General features: G+C 62.4%; 1 protein-coding gene across 1 annotated transcript in view; it reads left to right on the forward strand.

Annotated features, from left to right (window-relative positions):
* Window positions 1–10,656, forward strand: part of LOC137466896 (host cell factor 1-like) — a 36,537-nt gene extending 25,881 nt beyond the window's left edge. Inside the window, 12 exon segments of the mRNA XM_068178513.1 lie at window positions 34–212; window positions 1,165–1,573; window positions 3,006–3,437; window positions 3,846–3,880; window positions 3,882–3,968; window positions 6,370–6,490; window positions 7,439–7,593; window positions 7,595–7,639; window positions 8,532–8,798; window positions 8,800–8,833; window positions 10,172–10,235; window positions 10,579–10,656. Coding sequence (XP_068034614.1) covers window positions 34–212; window positions 1,165–1,573; window positions 3,006–3,437; window positions 3,846–3,880; window positions 3,882–3,968; window positions 6,370–6,490; window positions 7,439–7,593; window positions 7,595–7,639; window positions 8,532–8,798; window positions 8,800–8,833; window positions 10,172–10,235; window positions 10,579–10,618 — 1,868 coding nt within the window. The 3' untranslated portion in view covers window positions 10,619–10,656.
* The last annotated feature ends 360 nt before the right edge of the window (window positions 10,657–11,016 follow it).

Genomic DNA, 11,016 nt, shown 5'->3' on the forward strand with positions numbered 1-11,016 from the left:
CACGTCACTGACCCCTCCCCGTTGTCCCCACAGAGCCCCCCCCACCGGCTGCCAACGGGCAGGGCGAGGGGGAGACGCCCCCCAGCGAGGGTGGGGGTCCCCCTGTGCCCCCCGGGACCCCCAGCCCCGGCCCCAGCGGCAGCGGGACCCCCCAGCCCCGGGCGGTCACTACGGTCACTCAGTCCACGCCAGCGCCGGGGCCGGCCGTGCCGGTGAGCGGCTTTGGGGACACTGGGGAGGGGGTTGGGGGCGTGGAAAGGGGATTTGGGGACAATGAGGGGAGGTCTGGGGACATTGGGAGGGGATTTGGGGACTTTGGGAGGGGGTTTTGGGGACATTGAGAGGGGGTTGGGGACTTTGGGGGGCTTTGGGGACATTGAGAGGGGGCTTGGGGACATTGGGAGGGGGTTTGGGGATGTTGGGAGGGGGCTTGGGACATTGGGAGAGGGCTTGGGGACTTTGGGGGGCTTTGGGGACATTGAGAGGGGGCTTGGGGACATTGGGAGGGGATTTGGGGACATTAAAAGGGGGTTTGGGGACACCCGGGGAGGGAGTTTGGGGACATTGCGGGGGGATCTGGGGACATTGGGAGGGGATTTGGGGACATTGGGAGGGGATTTGGGGACATTGAGAGGGGTTTGGGGACATTGGGAGAGTGTTTGGGGACATTGGGAGGGGATTTGGGGACATTAAAAGGGGGTTTGGGGACACCGGGGGAGGGAGTTTGGGGACATTGCGGGGGGATCTGGGGACATTGGGAGAGGGTTTGGGGACTTTGGGGACATTGAGAGGGGGTTTGAGATATTGGGAGGGGGTTTGGGGACATTGGGAAGGGGCTTGGGGACATTGAGAGGGGGTTGGGGACATTGAGAGGGGTTTTGGGGACATTGAGAGGGGGTTTGGGACATTGGGAGGAGATTTGGGGACATTAAAAGGGGGTTTGGGGACAACGAGGTGGGGGTTTGGGGACACTGGGAGGGGGTTCGGGGACAGCGAGGGGGGTTTGGGGACACTGTGGGGGGTTTGATGACACCGAGGGTGCCCTAAGTCGCACAGCAGTGCCACCAGGGACCGGCCGGTGGCTCTGGAGGCCACCAAGGCCCCATTTCGGGGGGGGGTCTCTTCCCTCCCCAACCCCATTTCCTCTCCCCTCCCCCCCCCCAGACCATCTCGTCGCTGACCGAATCCCCCCCGGCTCCTCCCGAGACCCCCCCAACCACCACGCCCACCCCTCCTGGAGACCCCCACCCACCCCAGGACCCCTCCTCGGCCACGTCCCCGTCCCCCCCCGGGCCCGAGGCCGCCCCCGGAGCCGAGGCCGGGGGGTCCCCGGAGCCGCTGGCCGTGGTGGTGCTGCCGCCGGCCGCGGCCGAGGGGGGCCCGGCCGAGGGGCTGGCGCTGCCCCCCGAGCTGCTGGCCGAGGCGGGGGGCGCGGGGGGGCCCCCAGGGCTGACCCCCGAGGAGCTGGCGGTCACCGCGGCGGCCGAGGCGGCGGCGGCGGCCGCGGCCAGCGAAGAGGCGCAAGCCCAGGCTCTGGCCATCCAAGCCGTGCTGCAGGCCGCAGCAGCAGGCGGTCATGGGTCAGTCTGGGAGGGGGATTTGGGGGGTCCTGGGGGGTTTTGGGGGATCCTGGAGGGGTTTGGGGGATCCTGGGGGGGTTAGGGGGTGGTCACTGGGGTGTTGGTCCCATGGTGGTGGCCCCAAGCCCAGGCTCTGGCCATCCAGGCCACAGAGCAGGGGGTCAGGGGTCAGTCTGGGAGGGGGATTTGGGGGGTCCTGGGGGGGTTTGGGGGTCCTGGAGGGGTTTGGGGGATCCTGGGGGGGTTATGGGGTGGTCACTGGGGTGTTGGTCCCATGGTCATGGTGGTCCCATGGTGGTGGCCCCAAGCCCAGGCTCTGGCCATCCAGGCCACAGAGCAGGGGGTCAGGGGTCAGTCTGGGAGGGGGATTTGGGGGGTCCTGGGGGGGTTTAGGGGGTCCTGGGGGAGTTTGGGGGTGGTCACTGGGGTCTTGGTCCCATGGTCATGGTGGTCCCATGGTGGTGGCCCCAAGCCCAGGCTCTGGCCATCCAGGCCACAGAGCAGGGGGTCAGGGGTCAGTCTGGGAGCGGGATTCTGGGGAGTCCTAGGGGGGTTTAGGGGGTCCTGGAGGGGTTTAGGGGATCCTGGGGGGGTTAGGGGGTGGTCACTGGGGTCTTGGTCCCATGGTGGTGGCCCCAAGCCCAGGCTCTGGCCATCCAGGCCACAGAGCAGGGGGTCATAGGTCAGTCTGGGAGGAGGATTTGGGGGGTCCTGGGGGGGTTTGGGGGTGGTCACTGGGGTCTTGGTCCCATGGTTATGGGGGTCACACAATGGGGGCCACAGTGACCCCCTGGCCACGGTGACCCCATGGGGTGGATTTTGGGATGACCCCGATGACCCCACGGGGTGAATTTTGGGCTGACCCCAATGACCCCACGGGGTGAATTTTGGGCTGACCCCAATGACCCCACTGGGTGGATTTTGGGCTGACCCCAATGACCCCACTGGGTGGATTTTGGGCTGACCCCGATGACCCCACGGGGTGGATTTTGGGCTGACCCCAATGACCCCATGGGGTGGATTTTGGGCTGACCCCACGGGGTGGATTTTGGGCTGACCCCAATGACCCCACGGGGTGGATTTTGGGATGACCCCAATGACCTCACAGGGTGAATTTTAGGATGACCCCAATGACCCCACAGGGTGGATTTTGGGCTGACCCCAATGACCTCACAAGGAGGATTTTAGGATGACCCCAATGACCCCACGGGGTGAATTTTGGGCTGACCCCACGGGGTGGATTTTGGGATGACCCCAATGACCCCACGGGGTGGATTTTGGGCTGACCCCACGGGATGGATTTTGGGATGACCCCAATGACCCCACGGGGTGGATTTTGGGCTGACCCCAGTGACCCCACGGGGTGGATTTTGGGGTGACCCCCCGGGGTGGATTTTGGGGTGACCCATTCCGCCCTGCCCCCAGCCCTGACCCCGCTGTCGTCCCCCCTCCCCAACAGGGACATCGGAGCCGCTGGAGCCCGGCGAGCCCGGGGGGGGCCCCTCGGAGCTGGGGGGGGCCCTGGGGGTGTCGGAGGGGGCGGGGGGCGCGGGGGGGGGCGCTGCCCCTGGTGCTCACCCAGCAGGAACTGGCGGCGCTGGTGCAGCACCAGCAGCACCTGGCCGAGGCCGGGACCCCCCCCGCCGCCCCCCAAGCGCCCCCCACCCCCGCCCCTCCCCCCCCCACCCCCGCCGCCCCCACCCAGGCGGCCGCGCCCCCCCCCCCATTTGCCCACCGAGGCCTTGGCCCCCGCCGACAGCCTCAACGACCCCGCGGGTGACACCAACGGCCTGGGGGACCTGGGGACAGTGCCCGGGGGGGCCACCCCCGCCACCCTGCTGCCCCCCCCCGGGGACGGTGAGACACCACGGCGTGGGGAGGGTGGGGGGCTCTGGGGTTGGGACCCCCATTGTGGGGGAGGGGTTCTTTGGGGGATGTTTATGGGGTGGGGGCACCCATTTTGGGGGGGGGCTCCTTTTTAGGGGATGGGTGGGGTTCACATTGGGGGGTTTGGGACCCCCGGGGGGCACCCATTTCTTGGAGGGGGGGGGGTCCTTTTTGGGGGATGCTTATGGGGTGAGGGGGGATTTAGGATCCCTGGGGGGGGGTCTGGGACCCCTTTGGGAGGGCACCCATGACAAGGGGGGGCACCCCTAGGGTTGGTTTGAGACCCTACTGCTGCCATTGGGGTGGGTGGGGAATTCCAAGGGATGGGGGGGGTTTTAAGCCCCTTCCCCAATTTTTTCTGTGCCACCCCCCCACCAGGCCTGGCCCCCTCGAGCGCTTTCGTGGCCCCCCCCGGGCCCCGCAGTGGCCCCCAGCCCCGCCAAGCTGCAGGCGGCCGCCGCCCTGGCCGAGGTGGCCAACGGCATCGAGAGCACCCCCGTGGTGAGTGGGGGGGAAATTCACCTCAAAATCCCCCTAAAATCATCACAAATTCACCTCAAAATCCCCCCAAAATCCTCATAAATTCACCTCAAAATCCCTCACAAATTCTCACAAATTCACCCTCAAAATCCCCCCAAAATCCTCACAAATTCACCTGAAATCCCCCCAAAATCCTCACAAATTCACCTCAAAATCCCCCCAAAATCCTCACAAATTCACCTGAAATCCCCCCAAATCCTCACAAATTCACCTCAAAATCTCCCCAAAATCTCCAAAAATTCACCTCAAAATCCCCACAAATTCACCTGAAATCCCCCCAAAATCCTCACAAATTCACTTCAAAATCCCCCCAAAATCCCCACATACTCACCTCAGAATCCCCCCAAAATCCTCACAATTTCACCTCAAAATCCCCCCAAAATCTCCACAAATTCACCTCAAAATCCCCCCAAATCCTCCAAATTCACCTCAAAATCCCCCCAAAATCCTCACAGCTCCTCCAGAAATTCACCAGAAATTCCCCCAAAATTCTCCCAATATTTCCCCAAGAATCCGCTAGAAATTCCCCCAATTTCTCCCCAAAGAAACCCCCCAATTTCCCCTCAAAAAAAAATCCCCAGTTTCCCCCTAAATTGCCCCACAAAATCCTCCAATTTCTCCCTAAAAAATCCTCCAATTTCCTCCCAAAATTCCCCCAATTTCCTCCTTAATGCCCCCAAATTCCCCTGATTTCCCCCTAAAAAATCCCCCCAAAACCTCCTCAAATTGCCCCAATTTCCCCCCATAAAATCCCCGATTTCCCCCTAAAAATTCCCAAATTTCTCCCTAAATATCCCAATTTACCCCCATAAAATCCCCGATTTCCCCTAAAAATTCCCAAATTTCTCCCTAAATATCCCCCCAAAATCCCCCAATTTCCCCCCATAAAATCCCTGATTTCCCCCTAAAAATTCCAAATTTCTCCCTAAATATCCCAATTTTCCCCCATAAAATCCCCCAATTTCCCCCCATAAAATCCCCGATTTCCCCCTAAAAATTCCCAAATTTCTCCCTAAATATCCCCCAAAATCCCCCGATTTCCCCCCGTAAAATCCCCGATTTCCCCCTAAAAATTCCCAAATTTCTCCTAAATATCCCCCCAAAATCCCCCGATTCCCCCCCCGTAAAATCCCTGATTTCCCCCTAAAAATTCCCAAATTTCTCCCTAAATATCCCCCAAAATCCCCCGATTTCCCCCCATAAAATCCCTGATTTCCCCCTAAAAATTCCCCAAATTTCCCCCTAAATATCCCCAAATTTCTCCCTAAATATCCCAATTTTCCCTCATAAAATCCCCGATTTCCCCCTAAAAATTCCCAAACTTCTCCCTAAATATCCCCCAAAATCCCCCGATTTCCCCCCATAAAATCCCCGATTTCCCCCTAAAAATTCCCAAATTTCTCCCTAAATATCCCCCCATAAAATCCCCGATTTCCCCCATAAAATCCCCGATTTCCCCCTAAAAATTCCAAATTTCTCCCTAAATATCCCAATTTTCCCCCATAAAATCCCCCAATTTCCCCCCATAAAATCCCCAATTTCCCCCTAAAAAAATCCACCAATTTCCTACCAACATTCCCCCAATTTCCTCCTTAATCCCCCCAATTTCCCCCGATTTCCCCCCATAAAATCCCTGATTTCCCCCCATAAAATCCCCAATTTCCTCCTTAATCCCCCCTTAAAATCCCCCAATTTCCCCCCGTAAAATCCCCGATTTCCCCCTAAAAATTCCCAAAATTTCTCCCTAAAAATTCCCAAATTTCTCCCTAAATATCCCAATTTCCCCCCATAAAATCCCCCAATTTCCCGCCATAAAATCCCCGATTTCCCCCTAAAAATTCCCAAATTTCTCCCTAAATATCCCCCCAAAATCCCCTGATTTCCCCCATAAAATCCCCGCTTTCCCCCTAAAAATTCCCAAATTTCTCCCTAAATATCCCCTCAAAATCCCCCGATTTCCCCCCATAAAATCCCCGATTTCCCCCTAAAAATTCCCAAATTTCTCCCTAAATATCCCAATTTTCCCCCATAAAATCCCCCGATTTCCCCCCGTAAAATCCCCAATTTCCCCCTAAAAATTCCCAAATTTCTCCCTAAATATCCCAAATTTCTCCCTAAATATCCCAATTTCCCCCCATAAAATCCCCCAATTTCCCCCCCCGTAAAATCCCTGATTTCCCCCTAAAAATTCCCAGAGTTCTCCCTAAATATCCCCAAATTTCTCCCTAAATATCCCAATTTTTCCCATAAAACCCCCCAATTTCCCCCCCATAAAATCCCCCCAAATCCCCCGCTTTGCCCCCGTAAAATCCCCGATTTCCCCCGCACGGCCCCGATTTTCCCCGCGTCCCCGTTTCCGCAGAAGCCGGAGCCGGGGGCGCCGCCCAAGGCGCTGCCCAAGAAGGAGAACCAGTGGTTCGACGTGGGGGTCATCAAGGGCACCACCATGATGGTCACTCACTACTTCCTGCCGCCCGAGGACGCGCCCCCCGCCCGACGTGAGTGACCCCGGACACGGGGGACAGCCCCGGGGACAGCCAGGGACAGCTCTGGGGACAGCTCTGGGACAGCCAGGGACAGCTCTGGGGACGCCGGGGACAACCAATGACAGCCCTGGGACAGCTCTGGGGACACCGGGGACAACCGGGGACAGCCCTGGGACAGCTCTGGGGACACCGGGGACAACCCTGGGGACACTGGGGACACTGGGGACAACCAGGGACAGCCCGGGGACAGCTCTGGGGACAGGCTTGGGACAGCCAGGGACAGCCCTGGGACAGCTCTGGGGACAACCGGGGACAGCCCTGGGGACGCCGGGGACAACCGGGGACAGCCCAGGGACAGTCCTGGGGACACTGGGGACAGCCCTGGGACAGCCCTGGGGACGCCGGGGACAACCAGTGACAGCCCTGGGACAGCCCTGGGGATGCCGGGGACAACCAGGGACAGCCCTGGGACAGCCAAGGACAGCTCTGGGACAGCCCTGGGGACACCGGGAACAACCAGTGACAGCTCTGGGGACACCAGGAACAGCCGTGGGACAGCCCTGGGACAGGCTTGGGGACACCGGGAACAGCTCTGGGACAGGCTCATGGCACTGGGGACAGCCCTGGGGACAGCTTTATGGTACCAGGGACACCCCTGTGATGATGGGGACACCCCAGGACAGCTCTGGGACACCCCTGGGGACACCCCTGGGTTCTCTGTCCCCACGGTGTCCCCACAGTGTCCCCACGGTGTCCCCACGATGTCCCCACGGTGTCCCCACGGTGTCCCCACAGTGTCCCCACGGTGTTCCCACGATGTCCCCCATGTCCCCGCAGGAGGAGGGCTCAGGGGTCCCAGGAGCTGTCCCCAACGTCCCGGGGGTTTCTCTGTGCGCGTCCCTGGGTCTGGGGGGTTTCTGTGCCCGTGTCCCCACGGTGTCCCCACGGTGTCCCCGCAGGAGGAGGGCTCGGGGGTCCCGGACCACTCCCAGCTGCGCCGCCAGGAGCTGCAGCCGGGCACGGCCTACAAGTTCCGCGTGGCCGGGCTGAACGCCTGCGGCCGCGGGCCCTTCTCGGAGCTGTCGGCCTTCAAAACCTGCCCTGCCCGGCTTCCCGGGGGCGCCCTGCGCCATCAAGATCAGCAAGGTGACCCCTGACCCACGGCCCGACCCCTGGCAGGGACCCCAGACCCATAACAGCGACCCCAGACCCAAAACAGGGACCCCAACCCATGGAGGAGCCCATACCATCCACCCCAACCCAACCCGATCCAACCCCCAACCCCATCCCCTGCCCGGCTTCCTGGGCACCATCAAGATCAGCAAGGTGACCCCCGACCCACGGGCCGACCCCTGCCAGGGACCCCAGACCCATAACAGGGACCCCAGACCCAAAACAGGGACCCCAACCCATGGGGGAGCCCTAACATCAACCCCGACATGTCCTGACCCAACTCCCAACCCCATCCCTGCCCAGCTTCCTGGGCACCATGAAGGTCAGCAAGGTGACCCCCGACCCATGGCCTGACCCCTGCCCGGGACCCCAGACCCAAAACAGGGACCCCAGACCCAAAACAGGGACCCCAAACCCATGGGGGAGCCCATACCATCCACCCCAACCCAACCCGATCCAACCCCACCCCTGCCTGGCTTCCTGGGCACCATTGAGATCAGCAAGGTGACCCCAGACCCACCATGGGGACCCCAGACCCACTGTGGGGACCCCAGACCCATCATGGGGACCCCAGACCCACTGTGGGGACCCCCAGACCCACCATGGGGACCCCAGACCCACTGTGGGGACCCTCCTGTGTCCCCCCATGCCCCTCACCTCCCATAGCCCCCTGTACTCCCATATCCCCCAACTCCGCGTCATCCCCTGACCCCTGTGTCCCCCCCGTCCCCGCCGTGTCCCCCATGCCCCACTGACCCCTTTGTCCCTCCTATGTCCCCCCTGTCCCCTCCATGTCCCCTCTGTCCCCCCCATGTCCCCCTGACCCCCGTGTCCCCCCTGACCCCCGTGTCCCCCGTGTCCCCAGAGCCCCGACGGAGCCCACCTGACGTGGGAGCCGCCGTCGGTGACGTCCGGCCGCATCGCCGAGTACTCGGTGTACCTGGCCATCCAGGGGGGGCCCGGGGGGGGTCCCGAGGCCCGCGGGGGGGGGGCCCAGCTGGCCTTCATGAGGGTCTACTGCGGGCCCAGCCCCTCGTGCCTCGTGCCGGCCTCCAGCCTGGCCAGCGCCCACATCGACCACACCACCAAGCCGGCCATCATCTTCCGCATCGCCGCCCGCAACGACAAGGGCTAACGGCCCGGCCACCCAGGTGCGGTGGCTGCAAGGTGGGTCTGGGGGCTGCCAGGTGGGTCTGGGGGCTCTGGAATGAGTCTGGGGGCTGCACACACCTGGGGAGGCTGTGGGAGTGGGGTTGTCCCCTGTCACCCACCCACAGTGACAGTGGTTACAGCCTGGCCACCCAGGTGTGGTCTGGGGGTTCTGAATTGGGTCTGGGGCTGCACACACCTGGGGAGGCTGTGGGAGTGACGCTGTGGGTTGTCCCCTGTCACCCACCCAGTGACAATGGTTACAGCCTGGCCACCCAGGTGTGGTCTGGGGGCTCTGAATTGGGTCTGGGGGCTGTCAGGTACATCTGGGGGCTCTGGAATGAGTCTGGGGGCTGCACACACCTGGGGAGGCTGTGGGAGTGGGGTTGTCCCCTGTCACCCACTTGCAGTGACAGTGGTTACAGCCTGGCCACCCAGGTGGGTCTGGGGGCTCTGAATTGGGTCTGGGGGCTGCACACACCTTGGGGACGCTGTGGGAGTGGGGTTGTCCCCTGTCACCCACCCACAGTGACGTTACAGCCTGGCAACCCAGGTGGGTCTGGGGGCTCTGAATTGGGTCTGGGGGCTGCCAGGTGCGTCTGGGGCTCTGGAATGAGTCTGGGGGCTGCACACACCTGGGGAGGCTGTGGGAGTGACGCTGTGGGTTGTCCCCTGTCACCCACCCAGTGACAATGGTTACAGCCTGGCCACCCAGGAGTGGTCTGGGGGCTCTGAATTGTGTCTGGGGGTTCTGAATTGGGTCTGGGGGCTCTGAATTGGGTCTGGGGGCTCTCAAATGGGTCTGGGGGCTGCACACACCTGGGGAGGCTGTGGGAGTGGGGTTGTCCCCTGTCACCCACCCACAGTGACAGTGGTTACAGCCTGGCCACCCAGGTGTGGTGGCTGCTGGGTGGGTCTGGGGGCTCTGGAATGAGTCTGGGGGCTCTCAAATGAGTCTGGGGGGTGCACACACCTTGGGGACGCTGTGGGAGTGGGATTGTCCCCATCACCCTCCCTGCCAAGGACCAGGGCTACGGCTCGGCCACCCAGGTGCGGTGGCTGCAGGGTGGGTCTGGGGGCTCTCAAATGAGTCTGGGGGCTCTCAAATGGGTCTGGGGGCTGCACATTCCTGGGGGGGTTTGTGGCACTGGGGTTGTCCCCTTGTCACCCACCCACAGTGACAGTGGTTACAGCCTGGCCGCCCAGGTGCGGTGGCTGCAGGGTGGGTCTGGGGACTCTCAAATGAGTCTGGGGGCTCTCAAATGAGTCTGGGGGCTGCACACACCCTCGGGGGGGGGCTGCAGACACCTGGGGGTCCCCCCTCACCCCCTGCTGTCCCCCCCCAAACCCCCCCAGAGTCGAGCAAGGACGGAGCCGCCGGGAAACCGGGCAGCAAACGGCCCCTGGCGTCCCCCGACCTGTGAGTGGGGGGTCCTGGAGGGGTCTGGGGGCTCTCCTGGGGGGGTCTTTGGGGCCGGTTTGTGGGTCTGGGGGCTTTTTTTTGGGGGTTTTGGGGGGGCATGGGGGGGGATCTGTGCGGGTGTTTGGGGGCCTGGGAGCTTTTTGGGGGGTCCCGGAGGGGTCAGTGGGTCTGGTTTGAGGGGAATTGGGGGTCTGGGGGCTCTTTTGGGGGGGGTCAGTGGGTCTGGTTTGGGGGGGGGGGAGGGGTTTTGGGGGTCTCAGGTTGGGTTTTTTTTTTTTTTTTGGGTTATTTTGAGGAGGGGTCTCCATCAGACCCCCTCCCCAAATTTCCCCCTCCCTAGGAAATCCGCTCCAAAGAAGCCCAAGGCCGAAGGGCAGTGAAGGACCCCCGGGACCCCCCGCCCCAAATAAAAACAAAACAACAAAACCCGGGGACTCCCCCCCCCCACCCCCTCACCCCCAACATCCCCGGGGGGGGGGGGTTTTTTTGGGGGGGAGTTTTGGGGTCCCCTCGCCTCCGGGGGGGGGGGGGGGGATGGGGGTCGGGGTGGGGGGGGGGGGCTTTTTTTTTTTACCTGTTGCAGTTGCTGGAATGAAAAGTTTTGTACAACGCTGCCCCTCCCCCCCTCCCCAAAACCCCCCCCTCGGGACCCCTCCCCCACCCTGTACAGACCCTCCCCTCCCCCCGGGGGTGGGGGGAGGGGGGGGGACCCCCTGTGTATCATAGTGGGGGGGGGGGGGGGGGGAGGGGGAAAAAAACGCCCCCCCCCCCGACCCCT

This window comes from Anomalospiza imberbis, unplaced genomic scaffold (assembly GCF_031753505.1).
Source record: "Anomalospiza imberbis isolate Cuckoo-Finch-1a 21T00152 unplaced genomic scaffold, ASM3175350v1 scaffold_465, whole genome shotgun sequence".
Taxonomy (NCBI): domain Eukaryota; kingdom Metazoa; phylum Chordata; class Aves; order Passeriformes; family Viduidae; genus Anomalospiza; species Anomalospiza imberbis.